Source organism: Lathyrus oleraceus, chromosome 7, assembly GCF_024323335.1.
Source record: "Lathyrus oleraceus cultivar Zhongwan6 chromosome 7, CAAS_Psat_ZW6_1.0, whole genome shotgun sequence".
NCBI classification, from domain to species: Eukaryota; Viridiplantae; Streptophyta; class Magnoliopsida; order Fabales; family Fabaceae; genus Lathyrus; species Lathyrus oleraceus.
The window spans coordinates 285,229,314-285,249,805 of record NC_066585.1 but is presented as its reverse complement, the minus strand read 5'-3'; the positions used below and the strand labels follow the sequence as shown (position 1 = coordinate 285,249,805).

Here is a 20,492-nt window from a genome sequence, read left to right as displayed (position 1 = left end):
ACTACCATTCAGAAATGTACCTGTCCGAAGGTAGCATCTGAGTAAGGGAGTAGCCGTATACCGGACTACCATTCAGAAATGTACCTGTCCGAAGGTAGCATCTGAGTAAGGGAGTAGCCGTGTACCGGACTACCATTCAGAAATGTACCTGTCCGAAGGTAGCATCTGAGTAAGGGAGTAGCCGTATACCGGACTACCATTCAGAAATGTACCTGTCCGAAGGTAGCATCTGAGTAAGGGAGTAGCCGTATGCTAGACTACTATTCAGAAATGTACCTGTCCGAAGGTAGCATCTGAGTAAGGGAGTAGCCGTGTACCGGACTACCATTCAGAAATGTACCTGTCCGAAGGTAGCATCTGAGTAAGGGAGTAGCCGTATACCGGACTACCATTCAGAAATGTACCTGTCCGAAGGTAGCATCTGAGTAAGGGAATAGCCGTATGCTAGACTACTATTCAGAAATGTACCTGTCCGAAGGTAGCATCTGAGTATTTGAAGGTCCAAATGGGTCGTACGTTAGACCGTATTGGAGTTGTTGAAAGCCAGAATGGATCGTACGTTAGATCGTATCCGAGCTGAAGGAGTCATATGTTGGGCTGAATCAGAATGAACCGTACGTTAGGCTGTATCTGATAATATTTGTTGTATTTGCAGTGAATATCTGGGGTGGGCTTAGAGATGCCACCATTAGGAAGATGTCAGAATGAATGTTGACATGGAGTATATCTGAAAGATGTAGCTGAATCCTGAATGTGGTTGACACAGATGTCTGTCTGAATGGACCTTTGTGTTGATTGTATCAAGAGGACAATTAACCTGAAAAATAAAGTTAGCTTCGTGCTATGTCATGATGCATGAGACGCAAATGTTGTATGCAGGCGTGCGCTGTGAAATGATACGATGAGTGAATTACGCGTCTGGAACAAATGCGAGTATTGGATGCATGTATATGATGCGGAATGAAAATTGTATATAGGTATGTGAAATGATGTAATGAATGCATTAGGCGTCTGAATCATTCTTCCAGGGGGCACTACTGGGGAGATAAATCTCCGTCTGCTGGTCGGAGACATTGGTACTGATGACCCTGTCTCGGCTGGGGGATACTTGATTTCTGTCTGACGATGGAAACACTCAACAGAGCCTGGATGGGGATGGAAGAGATGACCTTTCGGTATGGCGGTGCCGACCTCTTCTGGGGAATAATTGGCGTTGCCGGGGAATCGAATTAGCAACAGACTCCTTGGAAAGCGTGGTTAGACCTTCTCCTCGGTCCTGTAGTCTCGTAGTAATTGCTATTTCCATTTTAGACATGTATTTTTGATAAACATTAATCATATTCAAACACTTATATCAATTCAAAGTAAATCAATGGACGTTTATGCAAACAGAACAGAAAAGTAAAACGAAAGCATTTTTTTGGAAAATTGTATTGATTTTGAAAGAGGGCCTGTAAACAGGCAATTTGTGTACAAGGAGACAGAAATCCTAGTAAGAGGAAATCGTCAGGCAAATAAAGAGAAGCTATGCAGAAAAAGTCCTATTGATTTTAATTCCACTACTGTCATCATGTCTTCAAGCATCTCATCTCCTGCTGTCAGATAGAGGCGATTGGCTTGTTCAGTCCCTTGAACTTGGATGAAGCTGACAGAGAACGGGACATAGTCATACGCTTTAATCCCTAATTTTTGCCTGGACCGCCTTTTCAGGTTTTCAGTCCACCGGGATACCCCTTTTTGCCCAAGCCGCCTTTTCAGGTTTTCGACTTGCCGGGTGTACATTTGTATATGTTTATCCCTAATTTTTGCCCGAACCCTTTTGGTTCGCCGGGATGCCCTTACTTTTGCCTAGGTACGTCGACCTAGCGGGTCTTTTTTCATGCGTAGTATTTTTTAACTATGTCCGCGTTCACAGGATGCGGGAAGTCTTCGCCATCCATTGTAGCGAGTATCATGGCTCCACCGGAGAATACTTTCTTAACCACAAATGGTCCTTCGTATGTGGGAGTCCACTTGCCTCTGGGATCACCTTGTCGTAGAATGATACGCTTTATCACCAAGTCGCCAATTTGATACATCTGTCTCTTGACTCTTTTGTTAAATGCCTGAGTCATGCGCTTCTGATATATCTGTCCATGACAAACAGCCGCAAGTCTCTTCTCATCAATCAAGTTTATCTGATCGAGTCGAGTCTGAATCCATTCATCTTCATCTAAGCCCGCCTCTTGCATGATTCTTAGAGAGGGAATCTGAACTTCCACTGGTAAGACGGCTTCCATTCCGTAGACTAAAGAGAAAGGAGTTGCTCCTGTCGAAGTGCGTACTGAAGTGCAATAACCGTGAAGAGCAAACGGTAACATCTCATGTCAGTCTTTGTACGTCACCGTCATCTTTTGTATGATCTTCTTGATATTCTTATTAGCAGCTTCTACAGCGCCATTCATCTTTGGTCGGTACGGAGAAGAGTTATGGTGTTTTACATTGAACTGTGTGCAGAGTTCAGTGATCATCTTGTTGTTCAAATTAGTACCATTGTCAGTGATAATTCTTTCAGGGATGCCATACCGACAAATGAGATTACTCCTGATGAATCGTGCCACCACATTCTTGGTGACAGAAGCAAATGAGGCGGCCTCTACCCACTTTGTAAAGTAATCAATAGCGACAAGGATGAAGCGATGTCCATTAGAAGCAGTAGGTTTAATCTCCCCAATCATATCAATGCCCCACATTGCAAAGGGCCAAGGTGCGGTCAACACGTTCAATGGAGCAGGAGGTGCATGTACTTTATCCGCATATATCTGGCACTTGTGACAGGTTCTGGAGTGATGGTGGCAATCAGCTTCCATGGTAGACCAATAATACCCTGATCTCAGAATCTTCTTGGCCATCGTATGCCCACTAGAATGAGTCCCGAAAATACCGTCGTGCATATCTCCCATAATCTTTTCTGCTTCCTTTTTATCCACACAGCGAAGCAAAGTCGAATCATGATTACGTTTGTATAACACTCCATTACTCAGAAAGAATTTAGCGGAGAACTTCCTCAGGAATTTCCTGTCATTGATGGATGCCCCTTCAGGGTATTCCTGAGCTTCTAAATATCTTTTTACGTCGTGGAACCAAGGTTTTTCCCGTACTCCCTCAGTGTTAAGTTCACAACAGTATGCCGGTTCATCTAGTCGCTCAATGGTAATCCTGGGAGCTTCACCGTCCCATCTGACTCTGAACATAGATGACATGGTAGCTAATGCGTCTGCCAACTGATTCTCTTCTCGTGGAATATGTTCAAATGTAATCTCTTCAAAGTATGGGATTAACGTCATTACCTGCTCTCGATAAGGGATGAGATTTGGATGTTTAGTATCCCATTCTCCTTTGATCTGACTGATTACTAATGCTGAGTCTCCGTACACACTCAAAAACTTGATTCGCCAATCTATAGCAGCTTTGAGTCCAAAAATACATGCTTCATACTCAGCCATATTATTGGTACAATGAAAACATAGTCTAGCTGTGAAAGGCGTATGGTAACCCTCGGGAGAAATGAGTACAACCCCAACACCATGGCCCAATGCATTAGAAGATCCATCAAAGACCATAGTCCATCGGGATCCCCATTCGGGTCCTTCATCTGGTTTAGGTTTTTCATTATCAGTAACAAGCATGACATCCTCATCTGGGAATTCAAAATTCATAGATTGGTAATCGTCCACCGCTTGATGAGCCAAATGATCAGCTAGCACGCTTCCTTTGATTGCTTTCTGGGTAGTGTACTGGATATCGTACTCTGTTAAGATCATCTGCCATCTCGCTATTCTTCCGGAGAGGGCAGGCTTCTCGAACATGTATTTGATGGGATCCATCCTAGAAATCAACAAAGTGGTATGATTCAACATATACTGTCTTAGTCGGCGAGCAGCCCAGGCCAAAGCACAGCAAGTTCTCTCGAGCAGTGAATATCTTGTTTCACAGTCGGTAAACTTTTTGCTCAGGTAGTATATGGCATGCTCTTTTCGACCAGACTCGTCATGTTGCCCCAATACGCACCCCATTGAACTTTCTAACACGGTCAAATACATGATTAGAGGTCTTCCTTCGACTGGTGGTATCAGAATTGGAGGTTCCTGGAGATATTTCTTGATTTTGTCAAAGGCTTCTTGGCATTCGTCATTCCATACCGTCTCTTGATTCTTCCTCAGTAATTTGAAGATGGGTTTACAGGTAGCGGTCAAGTGGGAGATAAATCGGGCAATGTAGTTCAAGCGTCCCAAGAAACCTCTGACCTCTTTCTCCGTACGGGGAACTGGCATTTCTTGAATAGCCTTCACTTTAGCCGGGTCAACCTCAATTCCTTTACCACTGACAATAAAGCCCAAGAGTTTACCGGATCTTACTCCAAAAGTGCATTTGTTCGGATTCAATCTCAACTTGTACTTCTTCAACCTCTCGAACAGTTTGTACAAATGATCGAGATGTTCCTCTTCAGTAGGAGATCTAGCTATCATGTCATCCACATATACTTCTATCTCATGATGAATCATATCGTGGAACAAAACCACCATAGCACGCTGGTACGTTGCCCCGGCGTTCTTTAGACCGAATGGCATTACTTTGTAACAGAAAGTGCCCCATTGCGTCACAAACGTAGTTTTCTCCATGTCCTCAGGTGCCATCTTAATCTGATTATAACCCGAGAATCCATCCATGAATGAGAATACTTTGTGTTGAGCGGTGTTATCTACCAGAACATCAATGTGCGGGAGTGGAAAGTCATCTTTGGGACTCGCTTTATTCAAATCTCTGTAATCTATGCGCATTCGCACCTTACCATCCTTCTTTGGCACTGGCACCACATTAGCAACCCATTGAGGATAAGAAGTAACGGCTAGGAAACCGGCATTGAATTGTTTCATAACCTCGGCTTTGATTTTCTCAGACATTTCAGGACGCATGCGGCGAACCTTTTGCTTGACAGGACGGCAGTCTTCCTTCGTAGGCAGCCGATGCATTACTATGTCAGTATCCAATCCTGGCATGTCTTCATAAGACCAAGCGAAAACCTCTACAAAGTCATGTAACATTCGAATCAATCTTTCTTTGACACTGTTTTCCAAATATGCTCCTATTTTGACTTCTTTTCTGTCTATCTCAGTACCCAGATTTACAATTTCGAGGGACTCTTCATGCGGCTGTATAGTCCTTTCCTCTTGCAGTAATAGTCTGGCAAGCTCTCCAGGGACTTCACAATCTTCCTCACTTCCATCTTCGGCTTGGTAGATTAGATTTTCACAGTCATAATGAACAGTAGCGGAATTATTATCAATAGGATCCAGAGTGGATACGGATCTGCAATTTGTTACGTGAGTGTGTGTAAGAAAGCATAGCTTGTTTGAAAGACGACATGAAAGATAAAGAGCACAACATTTGAATGCAAAAAGTCCATTGATTTATTGAATATGAATATGCTTATGAAAATGACAAAACCCTTGAAAAATTAGCTATTGTGCCCCGGGCATAGACACAATGCTTTAAAATGCTAAAATAGCAATAACAATTACTCTCGACTAAAGGAAGTCGGGATAGTGTCTTCAGCCTTCCAATTATTGAGTCCGTCACCAATTGTTGGGAAAATCCAGCTATCCAAGTCATAATCGTTATCATCATCTTCTACAGCATTAACAGTCTCGTCATGGTTAGACGGAGGAGCAATGATGACATTAGGAGTCTCCGGAGGATCAGCGGTAGCCATCTGTATCTTTCTACTTCGAATGCCGCTTTCAACATGTTCACCTGTTAATATAAGTTCAGTGAAACCCAATGAAGAACTCCTTAATAGATGGCTGTAGAATGGGCCAGTCAGTGTGCTCATGAACATGTCCACTAATTCTCGATCCGTCATAGGGGGTTTGACTCTGCCAGCCAAATCTCTCCATTTTTGAGCATATCCTTTGAAGCTTTCTTTAGATCCCATAGTCATATTCTGCAACTGTAGCCGGGTAGGCGCTAATTCAGAGTTATACTGGTAGTGCTTGTAGAAAGCTGTCGCTAAATCAGTCCAGGTGCGGATGTCAGAGCTCTCGAGCTGATAATACCATTCCAACTGTGTGCCAGACAGACTTTCTTGGAAGAAATGGATCCATAGTTTCCTATCAGTGGTATACGGCTGAATTTTTCTCACATAAGCTCTCAGATGCATCTGAGGACAAGATGCCCCATCATACTTGGTGAAAGCGGGGACTTTGAATTTGCGGGGAATAACTACATCAGAGACCAGACCCAAGCTTTCGAAATCCAGACCGGGCGCCTTCTGAGCCTCCATAGCTAGCATACGTTCTTCTAGCAACTTGTACTTGCCATCTCTTGGAGAGTACTGTTCATTCTCATAATCTTCATCGTCGTCCTCAGGGTTGAAAGGATTGGCATTCTCATCTTCTGAATCTGTCTCTGTTTCCTCTTCTTGATCCTTCGGAATTCCAAACTTGACTCTCGCGGCCTGTCTTTTAAGCCTTCTTCCTGGGTTAATGTAACTCACAGGTTTCTGGTCTTTCTTCTTCTCGAGCAAGAAAGCCTTCAGTTCCTCCTGCCCCTTGGATAAGTTCAAGATCATCTCCTGGATTTGGGTATTCTGAGCCCGGAGATCTTTGACAGTTTGTTCGAGATCCATTTTTCTGTTTGGAGGAAAACCGTGAGAACACTGATCCCTTTAGAGTACCTGTTATGCAATGTTATGCTATGCAATGTATGAAATGTTTTCAAGGACTTTTGGAATTTAACTTTGCATAAAACTCCTTCTTTTTTTTGTTTTTTTGTTTTTTATGAAATAGAGAAAAGTTAAATCCCTAAGTCCTCGAAGTGGTTAGTACAATGCATGATGTTATGATGTCATGATATTATGATGTTATGATGTTAAGTAAACAACAAGCACAAGCAAGTCACACAACCATCATTCCTAGGTTTTAAGGCTTGCATGAGTTCCATAGGTAAGTACCCTCCCCACTGAAGTTTGGTTGGTTCAACCTGTCCTAGAATAGTAACCGGGTTCTAGAAGGATCTCAAATCATTGACCTTTCCTTAAGTCCACTTCAGTGCAACACCAAGTGGTTGACCAAAGCTTCCCTAAAGTCCAATCTCAAAGAGTGTAGTATCGAGTCTCAACCAACCCCAGTCGGAACCGAAGTCAGTTATCTCACTACTTTCTAATGGCCAGGATGAGTCAATTAGGGTTCTAAAGGTCTGGTTAATGCTTTGGTGACACCACACGGAAGCCAAATTTTTTCTCAAGTGAACATGAGGAACATCAGGACAACCAAAATGTCACATTAACCGTAGCCATCATTTTAACCATTCCAGTATACGCCGGATAGTCGCGATGATCTATTGCTACTTACCTAAGGTACACTAGATCCGGGTGTAGGATCTTTCACTCAAGAATACCCAAGCAATCCCTTAAAAGTAAATCAGACAATTTTAAATAAGTGATCTTGTTTTTTAAGGTAACCTCTCTTTTTAAAGTGTCCCCAGCAGAGTCGCCAGTTCTGTCATACGGTGAACTGACTTTTTGTGTGTTTTTAATCGCAATGTCGCGGTTAGCAAGAGTCGCCACCGACTTTTCTTTTATCCAATAAGGAAAGGTGTAAAAGAACAGGAAAGACCTTAATTTAGATTCTTAGGTTCGGGAGGTACATTATACAAAGGGAAGGTGTTAGCACCCTTTGTATCCATGGTTATCCATGGGCTCTTAATTGCTCAATCATTTATGTTTTTCTAGTTTGAAAAAAAGTGGTTGAGAAATGTGTAGGAAATGTTTTGAAAAAGGAGAATTTAACTTTGTAATGATTCTTGAATGAATGTATACAAAGTGGTTATCTCGTTTAGTTTTGAAAATAGTTTAGAAAAATAGTTTGGAAATGTGTGAGGTGCGAAAAGTATTTTAGGTTATGAATGAGCAATTAAGGGTTATACCTGTCCGAGGTCTTTCCGGGCATTTCCTATCCTTATGAGGGTAAAACTGTCCTTACTATTGAGAAGTAAGTAGTTTTATCCCGGGGATGTAGGAGGGTCATCGTAGGGTCATCGATAGGTCATTGAAGGCAACAGTTGTGAGGATATCTTAGCATTCGAAGGGACTATCATCATTTAACCGTAGGCTACACCGAAGGGACATCGAGGGACAAAATCGTACTTTCGAAGGCAACATCCGAGGGACCATGATTTATTTTATGATGATTCAATCGAAGGGCCGGCCATTGCTAAGTGTATCCCCACATTCGCGGGACATGACCGTATTACGTAATCGTGGGGTAATAAAGAGAGGTCCGATATTATTCATTTAAAGTCCATATTTTAAGTTCATTAGGTAATTATGATGATTCCGCATTAAATCGTTACATTAAAACCGATACATTAAGAATCAATACATTAAAATTGGTTAGGCAATCAATATGAATCTTCGCATTAAAATGAAATAATTTGGAATCCATCTCCATGCAAGTCTCCCACACATAAAGTGGAGTACCTAGCCAACCACTTCCTTGAGAATATGCGAGCTTTAACACAAATTAAACACACGAGTGAGAATACCAAGTTAAAGTGCAATTGAGAATTGCACTACAGCATGAACACAATAGTCACAAGGCCAAATAATGCATGATTACAATAAGACAAACATAAAACGAAACATGAGAACAGCTACTGGTACGTTCGCCTCTGCTTCGCCTAGCGAAGGCTTAGCGAATATTCGCTCCAGGCTCGCTTAGCGATGTGCTAGCGAGCGGCCACAGATTTTGAATTTTGGCAATCGTACCGTCTCCGGAACCTTGAATTATAACATTAAATTACAGGCACAGCATGGATATCATTCATGATGTTCAAGCATACTTAAATTTGCATGTGAAATCAGGTTACATATCAAAATTTAATCATGATGCATTATGTAGGTAACGGTTATCAATTGGAAGCCATATAACAGCGATAATACGCAAACCTGTTTGCAATTGCTATGTTGAACTGATCACTCTAGGTATCAGATAGAGCTGGGCGGTGGTAGCTTCGAGGCGGGTGAGCGGCCTTCAGGGTTTCTGTCTTCCGAATTCTCTGGATCAGCAGGGTTTCTGTGTTTCTCCTTCTGAGTCTGTGTATTTTTCGTAGCTGAGGAGCTGATATTTATAGTAGTAGAGGTGGTGACCTAATGGGCTTAAGATGAGGTCTAAAACTTCAGATTTTCGCAAGCTTCGCTAGGCGAAGGAATTGCTCGCCTAGCGAGCAAGCTAGGTTTGGGCCTTTTTTCTGGATCTGATGCTTCGCTGGGCGAGTGGCATGATGAAATGTTCGCTAGGCGAAGGGACTGCTCGCCTAGCGAGCAAGCTATTTTGGGCCGCCTTTGGACTGGGCCTGTTGTGAGCTGAGTTTTTGTCCATTTGATATCAGCGCCTTGCAGAACAAGTCAGAGGGTCTTAAGGAATGCTTTGAAATATCGACGGGCAAATTTTGGGGTATGACAGTATGGATGTAATGCTTGATGGTGGTGACATGAAGAAGACGACATGTTGGTGTTTTGAGATGAGGATGCTGACATGGCTGAAAGGGAACACGAAGTTGTGTCAAACAACCCACTCTCTTTATTTCATTAATAAAAGCTTAATTTTAATATTTAATGTAATGTATATGTGTGTAGGTAGATGATGAAAAAAAACTTGTTACTTTATTTTATGTGGAATGCAAAATGTGTTTTTTTGGTATTTTAAAAATATCAATATATGTGATGATGATGACATATCATAATAAATGACATGGTTCTTTATAAAGAATAAAAATCAATATTCTCTTTAAAACTCTTAAGCTTAAAAGACTAATTGACTCTACAAAGGATGTGCTCTAATCAAAGCTTGGTTAATTTAAAAATAAACAAAGGAATTGTAAGCTTAAGCTTCAATCACATTATTTTTTCAAATTTTAGAATAATTAACCATACTAATGATGAGGATCCAATGTCCAAGGTCTCATGGTGTAAAACCAAGGAAACAATGCAAGATGCAAAAGAAAACTATACTATTTATTCCAAAGTAACACATGACTCAATATTAAGCTTGTGATGCAAGTGGATTTTAATAACCATATTAAATGGTCATGGCATGGTGAATATGCATATGTAATTAACAAGTGCAAAATCTTATGGGGAAAATTTAGGGTGTGGCAGTAGCGACTTTGACAACGAAGATAATGTCATGGCCGAGATGCGGATTACCATCGACGAATTACACCATCATAATCAAACCTTGAGGATAATCCATATCAAACAATGATAGAATGAGGTTGACCCTTTAGAAGAAATTGAAAACCTAGACCCCCAACCTCTCTCAGGTGAGATATGGGGGGCGCTGGTGCCAAAAAAGTTCAAGCGGCCCTGGTTGGCCAAGTCTGATGGGTGGAATGACCCATACGAGCATGTCGCCTCCATCAACAAACAAATGTAGATTATTGGATCTTTTTATTCCATGGAATGCAAGTTTCTCTTTGGAACCTTTAGAGATGAATCCTGAAGGTGGTACATGGGTCTGCCTCTACTCTCATTCACTAGCTACCAAAACCGTATGAAGAAACTAGTTCATCAGTTTGAAGCAAGCAGGAAAAAAAAAGATGTATGCCACCTTCCTTTTCAACATTCGTCAAGGTTTTTATCAACCTCTGAGAAAGTATCTTGCCCATTTCAATGAGGTGACAACCAAGGTCGTCCATCCCAACCACAAAATGTTTGTAGGAGCATTTGAAAATGGGCTAAGGTTAGGACATTTTAATGAATCCCTTGCCCATAGGCTTGTGGATTCCTTTGATAAGGTGGTGACATAGGAAAAATTATATATAAAGGGAGAGGAAAGCAATGCTGAAAAGAAGGCTAAAGATGTTAAAGAACGTACCCCTGGTAACCCAATAGAAGTCATAGAATAATCAATACACCACGCCCATTAGAGATAAAGCAACATTCAACCGAAGCTAAAAATATGCAGAGAGCTTCCCGACTTTGAATACCCACCATGAACGAATATGGCGTGAGTCCTTCACATGCATAAAATTCCACAACCACCAGCTCCTAAGTCATATGTCACGGGGCTTAAGCCTAGTAGGTGGAGAAGATTTCACAAGGTCAAGGGGCACCATGCTGAAGATTGTTATCAACTTAAGAAGGGGATAAAACGCATCATCCAAGAAGACCATCTAAAGAAATATGTCTGGGGTGACGCCACCCAAATACCAAACGGATCCAACTCTTAAGTGTAAGATGCTTATGGGAGTTCCAACTACAAAAAGGACAAGGAACCGAGTAAAGGGAGAATATAAAACCATATGCCACACCTTTAATACAATTGCATGAGGATTTATTTGGGGAAGGGTGACTAGCTCTGTCTATAGAAGGTACGCTGGCCAAATCCTAACCATGAAGGTTCGCCCACTAGTTCTGAGTTGGGAGAGATGGAATCCCTGGAATCTAATATCACCTTCTATGAGATGGACTCTTCATGTATCCACCCACATGATAATGACCCCATGGTTATAACCGTAAGGTGTGAGGATTATGAGACAAACACCCACATCTATTAAAAAAAGTATCCAAATTTCAATCTTTGGATTAACCTCAAGAACAATATTGATTGTATGAGGGTGAATATGGATTTCAAAATCCAAACACACCCATAAACATTATTTTACGCATTATCTTGGTCTTCATTTTAGAACAATGGGGTGGATTCGAATTTCAAAATCCAGACAAACCCCTGGATAATATTATGAACCCCTTGACAGTAACTAGGAAGAAATTTTCATATCATTTGACAACGCATACATTGTTCACACAATAAACCATACACATAAGTTACTCATAACTAAAATTTATTTTCCATAACTCATTCATAAACCATACATCAATCATTCACTAAATATAATAAACCATACAAGTTTTCAAATTGTTTACAAAATACAAATAAAAATATAACTATTGTGTATATGTAACGCCCTTATTCCTCATTTTCCTCCTATACTACAAGGCATGTCAAGCATATGCTAAGATTTTCTATAGAGTGACCTTCTAAGAAGTTCCTTCTTGAAACTCTAATATAGTTATGACCACTCTCTCAATATCAACAATAAAGTGACATATTGATAATACATTAAAGGCATGGTCCGCCCTTGTCTGATCCTCTTCTAGTAACTCTTGATGAGCTAAACTAGGGAATCTCATTATAGCTATGGTATCATGTAAAGATGGAACATTCTATAAATCCATTATATGTACTCCTATAATGTACTCCATAGAAAAAGATCAGGCACACGATATACATTCTCTAGAACTAGATACCCATGGTAGTCTATAAATATCGCATCATAATCTCTGCGGTGGACAATCATATGAGCAACAATGTGAGGTCCTTGCAAATACCCAAATTTTTGCAATACTTGCTTAGATAGATGCAGGTACATAAGTCTAGACCCACAAGCCAGTCATCTAGAGTACCAGGATATCACTTTAACGGTTCTGTCTGATAATGCTTACCATACAGTGTGGAACGTATATCACCCGTCATGATGCGATCAAGAGAAATCTTGTACAACTCAGTTTCTAGATTATCCTTAAATGTGATAATCGACCACACATGTGGCAAATCCTTAAAGAAGTCTTTAACATACTCCCACACAATGATACCTAGAAAATGTTGGAAGATGCATGCTTGGAAATAGTTCAAATGAAATATCACTAAGTGTGTAGCACAAGTATTATGAAATTAATATTTATAATTGTGTAAATAAATTACATGAAATAGACAGTTGTTTCTTCCCATATGTCTCGTCTTCCATAAACTACCTTTATATAACTTGGAGTAGAGGTACACCAAACAAGATTCCCCTTAATTGTACTCGTGAATCCTCTTCAAGTACGTGAATTATTTAATGTAGAGAACATAGACGTAAGTCACACTTTTGTCCATGAATATGCACGTGCCAACTAATATCAAGAAGTATGTCATAAATGCACATACTCTATGATATGTAACATGTGCCTCATCACCCACAACATCCACAACTACATTCAGATGGTTAATATATTCTTTTGATAATAATGACAATCTAGCATGATTTCCTCTATCTCCCCTTGGGTTTTACCTAGATCATCCCCTAATTGTGTCACCATCAGGTCAAAGGTCTCAGGTTTTCTAATTCTAGAGTGATCCAAAAATATTTCTATGATTGGAAGATGTAGGGGCATTATACATCATCAAGGGTAATAGTCGTATAATCGGCCAGAAGATGAAATTATGACGTCTTTGTGTGCCATCTCTATATAAATTCAGATAATGGACCATGGCTAATATAACCATATCCAGTCCTACTGAAGTTCTTCAACCCAGATAGCTCCTTCTTGAAACCATGGTTCATCAGGCTGTGACATCTTTGATATCTTCCTACCATGGTTTTTACATTTCAACGTGTCAAAGTACTGCAAAAACAAATGCATAAATGTCATACACTTCTATTAGTATAAAATAAATGTTTAAAAAAGTAATTAAACATTTATGGTACATATCCCTTCCACATTTAAACAACAACATGGTGTGCATATAGAAGAAGTGGTGAAGTGTCTTTAGGGCCTTATGAAAAACTAGGAACTGCGACAACATCAGGTCCAATTGGTGGATGTAAATCATGTCAATGTACATCATCATAAACAGAAGCAATGGGTGTTTCATCATGAGCTAGAGATACATGAACCGGGAAAACAATCCTTTAGCAGTACACGAAGATTCTTAAACTGCAAATTGCGAATATCTAACTTTCTCCCTTTGTACTGAAGCATGTTGGGTCACTCGACCATTGTTCATCAGCCAATTTTCTATAATCAAACAAGAAAAAGCATGTCAAAATCAAAGAAGTGAAAAAAAAAGTATTAGCAAACAAAATTAAAAAATAGAGAAATATGAATTTTGTTATCCGTACAAAGGGTCTGAATTTCAAAATTTGGACTAAACGCACAAGAGTAGAATTCATTCATTCATGTACCATAACCCTCAAATGTCTCAAATTCATACCAAATCTTATTAAGACCAAACAACTTGTACATTTCTATTAGATGTTTCTTGATATAGCATAACTATAACATATTATTCCTTGCACTCATCACAAATAATAAAAATATAAGGATATGAGAAACTTAATAAATGTGAGAAATGAGTTTGCTTAGCCTGAATGAAGATGAGTAGAAGTTGATGAAGATCCTAGGTTTGAATAAACACGAGTATAACTTGAGAGAAACATTGGAACAATGTTGGAACAAGAGTAGACATTAGTGAGAGCTCTTTTCTACACAGGTTTTTTGTTGTTATTTCAAATTGAAAGGAAAGAAGATGGGAAGATAAGGTGTAAGTACTTAAATGAAACTTTTCAATTTTTGAAATTCATAAGTTGATTCCGTATTTTGAAATTTAGACATATATTTAACTTTGATTTGGTTGTGGTTTAGGGGTTGGATTTGATGTGGTGTATTGGGTTATAAAGTCCAGATTTTTTTACTTGTATTTGACATGTGTTTTGGTGTGTTTGAATTCCAAAATCCAAATTTTAGGGGAATTTAAAAAAAATCCAGGGTAGGTGAGTAAGATATGGAGTGTAGTGAACAATCCCTAAAATTTATATGTATATTCTATTGTGAAATTGATAGAATAATTAAAGCCACTTCCAAATAAGTATTCAGAATTAAATCACACCAATAAGATTGATGTGTGAGACAAAGAACAATAACAACCAAAATAAATGACTTTCAACAATAATAATTTTCAATGCAATAAGACATTGAATAAACTTGGCAGAAGAAAATTAAAAAAAAAAAGACAAAAAAACACAAAAAGTTTGTTTAGCCAGTTCGATTAAATGATCTACGTTTGAGGGAGAAACTAGCTTTCCAATTCACTGTACCTTAAAATTTGTTACAAGAAATTATAAATGAGTTACAAGAAAATAGTCTTCCAAGTTCCTAATAACAAACCTTATTTTCTACCCAAGTGTTTCCCAATCTCTAAAACTATCAATATAGTAATCACATAAACCCAAGATATTTAGAAGTATTCTCTGACCCCCTTATATAAATCTAAATGTTTCCAAAAGAATCTACACCCTTATTTCTCTCTTTAATTCTAAAGTCCTCAAGATTGTCACAATACAATAACAAAATAGATACATATTTATAATTGTTAAAATCCAACAAATTCATAACAAAATCCAAAACACAATCCATTAATTATTAGAATAAAATATTATAAATATCTTATAATGTATTTTATATTAATTTAGATTATTTTTAAATTAATATTATATATATATATATATATATATATATATATATATATATATATATATATATATATATATATATATCCAATATTCTAACATTAAATGAACGGGTCCTCAAACCGAACCAACCAAATCTGATATTTACGAACCGCCTGAGCCGGACATTCTTGCTGTTTTTTGGCTTATTTTTGGCAATCTCAAAACATATTTTATTTCTCTTCATCACTCATAGGTGTTAAGACATACTTAACAATCTTCACCTGGACTTGAAATTGTGATGATGCCAATTTAACCATTAACCACTTTGTTGCTTTCTACCATGTTGAAACAATATTCAACAACCTTGATCATGTTCAAGCCACCCTTGAACTTTGATCTTGCCACTTGCATCCACTTGTTTCCGATCACCTTTTTTTCCTAGATAATCTAAGAAGCCTACAAGAATGGTTTTTCAACCATCATTGACTCCACCTAATTTCGAATGCCTCCTTGAAGGTCATTGTTTCTGAATTTTGTAATAAGCCACATTAAAAGCATAACACCCAAGCCTAGCATAATTGTCCCTTTGAGATGATATAATCTTCCTTATTACCTTATCACGAGTCAAATGATAATCAGATGCCTCTGTAACTATTTCCTTAATACTACTAGTATCCATAGTAGGAAACTCCACTTCAAATTGAGTTTTCTTTGCCATAGTTTCCAAAAGCTTAATCCATTGTTTATTACTCTTCTTCCCCTAATGAGACTTTATACCAACCAAGTAAGTTGCTTTGCCACCAACCTTACCCCATAAATTCAATGACAACTCAGTGGTCACATGCGTTTTTATCTCTTATCTTTTGCAAAACTCATTAAAATGTTTTGAAACAGCCTTCAGGCAATCATCATGCCTTGACCTCAAATCACATAACTTATTCTTGTCATGAAAGTCTTCACTAGTTGATAATAAATGAACAACAAGATTTGAACCTTCTAAAATATGTACACCACATATTTTAGACCATTTAGATATGATCACTTCATCCTGTGAAATCTTCAACACCACATGTTTAACTCTATTGCAATAGCTTAGATCATTAAACATGCTTATGGAGAACAAATTTCGTATGTGTTCTGGAATATACCTCACGTTGTGAATAAGAAACTCACAATCATCGAACATTTTGAGTCTGACCATACATATACCACGAGCCTTTCAAGCCTTATTATCACCAAGGAGAACTACTCCACCTTGCTCCAATTTAAATGTCTCAAAGTATTGTTTTCTCGAACACATGTGATAAGAGCAACCTGAATTTATGACATAACCCTTTCCAGTCTTCAAACTTGACACTTCTAGAGCACCAACACTCTTATAACTATCCACATCTAAAGCAACTACAACCTGGACATAATCATCATTCAAAGATTTTAAGACATACTTCAACATATTCATATAAAACACATGAATCGTCCAAAACAACATTCATTAGACCCCTAAAGATCAATGATTCAGGAATAAAAATAACGTGAAAATTTTAAATTATCGAAAATTTATAAAGACAAAAGACACAATGTGAATATTCATATCATAAAATTGGTTTTTGAAAGATTAAATGACAAAGAAGAAAATAAAACAAAATAGTTGATATACATATTTTTAGTTTTCAAATCAGAAACTTTTTTTTTAACTTCGAGTGAGAAAATTAGAGGAAACTAAATTTGACTTGTCGCTATGAATCAATATATATATATATATATATATATATATATATATATATATATATATATATATATATATATATATATATATATATATATATATATATATATATATATATATATATATATATATATATATATATATCAACTTACTCCAAGAGTAGTTTTTTTTAACTTATTCCAAATCAAGACATTTGAATTGAATCTAATCTAATGGTTAATTAAGTAAAAATGTTAATTTAATCCTTAGATTATATTCAATTCAAAGACTATGATTTGGAGTAAGTTAAAAAAACTTACTCTTGGAGGATGTATATATTATAAGCAACAATTTTTTTTTAGATTCATTGAATAAATGTTGTATTTGATCATTATTTTAGATCATATACATCAATTATTTAATGAATCAAAAAATATTTTGTTGTTTATAATAATGACCAGAGGATATATATATATATATATATATATATATATATATATATATATATATATATATATATATATATATATATATATATCTATATATATATATATATATATATATATATATATATATATATATATATATATATATATATATATATTAACGAGAATGATAACAATTAATGATTTTTATGAAATTTTGTAAAAATTTTGTTTTTATGTATTTTATTGACATGTCAAATGATTTCTGATTAATATAAAATTTTATAGATATTATCTATATCATAATAACTTTCAATATAGCTATAGATTTTGTTATACGAGTATGCATTAAAGAATTATTAAAGGTGTTATGTTATTAAATTTGTAAAGAGTTATACGAATATATCAGGGACTTTTGTAATCTTTTTAAAAAATATAAAATGAAACTACTGCAGATTTTAAAGGTAAAATAAATAAATAAAAAATCTATTAACTTATTATGTATCAAATATTGCAAATAATATTATAAATTATGAATTGTGAAATCTACTTTAAAGATGTTTGAGATTAAACTATGGACTTTGAGTTACTCACATCCTTAGCCAACTATCATGAAATTTTACTCAGTAAAGATATCTTAATTAATGCATCAGATATTTAAAAGTAATCATGATAAAAGATAAATATATTTAAAAGTTTAAAGATTATGATTGACTAAATGTAAAAAAAAATTATCTACTAATATTATAAGGTTAAATGTTACTGTATTATCAATAAAATAATACTATATAATTATAACTAAAACTATTTATAGTGTTAGTTTAAAAATAATTTAAAAATATAATTATAATTTTTAAAAATCTAACTATAATTATTTGATCATGAATATTTCAATAAAAAAATATTTAACCATGTATATTAGTTAAATCTTATGTGTAATAGTTTATGTGATTTGGATAGAAATATGATTATGGAGTACAAAGTTAAAGTCCTTTTTAACAAACTGTTTTTCTAACGGTCGTTGAAATTTGATGAAAATCCAAACCCACGTGTCATGTACATCAGTTTCTTGTAACCGTCCTTCAATTTTGATAAAAACCCAAATCCACGTGTCGTGTATCTATTAGTTAATAAAACTTACTTTTCTGTTAAGTAATCGCTAGTGGACACTCAAATTCAATATTCTTATTTTCCTATCTTATGAAAAATAACAAAACCTAACAAATTACGGAGAATATTTGATTTTCAAAATTAAAATTCCTTTCTTTTCGTAACTGCAAAGTTTATAAATTGTAGACTCACGCCACTCCCTTCTCTTCATTCCTCATTCCTCATTCCTCATTCCTCAAGTCATGGATCATCGAACCTTCATTCTCTTGTTTATTGTTTTCCTCTTCTCCGTCACGGCGTTCTCATCCGAGACACCGAATGACGGCGAAGATCCAATAATCCGGCAGGTGGTCGATGGCGGAGGAGTGCGGTTGGGAGCAGAGTATCACTTTAATCAATTCAAACATAGGTTCGGGAAGGTCTATTCTTCCAAGGATGAGCATGATTACAGATTCAATTTGTTTAAGACTAACCTGCACCGCGCTAAGAGACATCAGATAATGGATCCTTCGGCGGTTCACGGTGTTACGCGTTTCTCGGATCTGACTCCGCGGGAGTTCCGGCATTCCGTTTTGGGATTGAGAGGGTTAAGTTTGCCGTCTGATGCAACACCAGCTCCTATTCTTCCTACTGATAATCTTCCTGCTGATTTTGATTGGAGAGAGAAAGGAGCAGTTACCGCCGTTAAGAATCAGGTATTAATTGTTTCTAAATATGATTATTATTTATTTTTTGATTTTGATTTTGATTTTGATTTTTGTAATTACGAATTAGGGTTCTTGTGGATCGTGTTGGAGTTTCAGCACCACTGGTGCTCTTGAAGGTGCTCATTACCTCGCTACTGGAGAACTTGTCAGTCTTAGTGAGCAACAACTCGTTGATTGTGATCATGAGGTTTTTTTTCTCTTTCTAATTAATGTTAAACTTTTAATAACTTATCATTCATTCATGAAATTGTTATAATACATGTGTGAATTTGGTTGTCTAAATTGGTTTGGATTCACTCTCATGTGCAGTGTGATCCTGAGGAGGCGGGTTCTTGCGACTCCGGTTGCAATGGTGGATTGATGAATAGTGCTTTTGAGTACATTCTAAAATCTGGTGGAGTCATGCGAGAGAAAGACTATCCATATTCTGGAACTGATAAAGGTGTCTGCAAATTCGACAAGACGAAGATTGCTGCATCAGTGGCGAATTTCAGTGTTGTTTCGCTTAATGAAGACCAGATTGCTGCCAATCTTGTGAAAAATGGCCCTCTTGCAGTTGCTATAAATGCGGTATTTATGCAGACATATATTGGAGGAGTATCATGTCCATATGTATGTTCAAGGAGGCTTGATCATGGAGTGTTACTGGTTGGATATGGTTCTGGAGCGTATGCGCCGATTAGGATGAAAGAGAAGCCATATTGGATCATTAAAAACTCATGGGGAGAGAATTGGGGAGAAAATGGATACTACAAGATTTGCCAGGGAAAAAATATTTGTGGAGTGGACTCCATGGTTTCTACTGTGGCTGCTGTTCATACTACTGCTACTACTACTCAGTAGTTTGATTTTACCTATTGTCTGTATAAAACATTTTGTTACTTTTTTATGTATTGGGTAAAAACATGAATACCTCATAGTCTTGTTTTAAACCGTGCTTGGAGCTTGTTAGCTACACAATTTGTAAACAACCGTTTCTGAACCTTATTATTTATGAAAAGAATTGCTCTTCTCACCCAAAAATGTCTTGTGATTATATATCAAGAGTGTGTCTTTCTGACTAACTAATAGTTATCAAATCTATTGTAAAATTCTAGAGTTGATGAATAGGATTAAATTGTGATCTCCTAATGAAACTGTTTTTTTTTAATTTTACTCTGTTTATTCATATTAATTTATTAAAACGCATATATGTGACAATAACAATGGTATACACAAATTTGAAACCTT

The 20,492-nt window shown here is 36.9% G+C and overlaps 1 protein-coding gene across 1 annotated transcript; it reads left to right on the top strand.

Annotated features, from left to right (window-relative positions):
- Positions 1–18,667: 18,667 nt before the first annotated feature.
- Positions 18,668–20,285, top strand: LOC127101749 (probable cysteine protease RD19B). The gene is made up of 3 exons (XM_051039196.1): positions 18,668–19,250; positions 19,330–19,449; positions 19,572–20,285. The coding sequence occupies exons 1-3, from the start codon at positions 18,798–18,800 to the stop codon at positions 20,103–20,105; spliced, it is 1,107 nt and encodes a 368-aa protein (XP_050895153.1). The 5' UTR covers positions 18,668–18,797; the 3' UTR covers positions 20,106–20,285.
- Positions 20,286–20,492: the final 207 nt, after the last annotated feature.

Coding starts and splice junctions, on each gene's coding strand:
- LOC127101749 (XM_051039196.1), top strand. CDS start 18,798: ATGGATCATCGAACCTTCATTCTCTTGTTTATTGTTTTCCTCTTCTCC. Junction 19,251..19,329: donor TTACCGCCGTTAAGAATCAG/GTATTAATTGTT, acceptor ATTACGAATTAG/GGTTCTTGTGGATCGTGTTG. Junction 19,450..19,571: donor TCGTTGATTGTGATCATGAG/GTTTTTTTTCTC, acceptor TCTCATGTGCAG/TGTGATCCTGAGGAGGCGGG.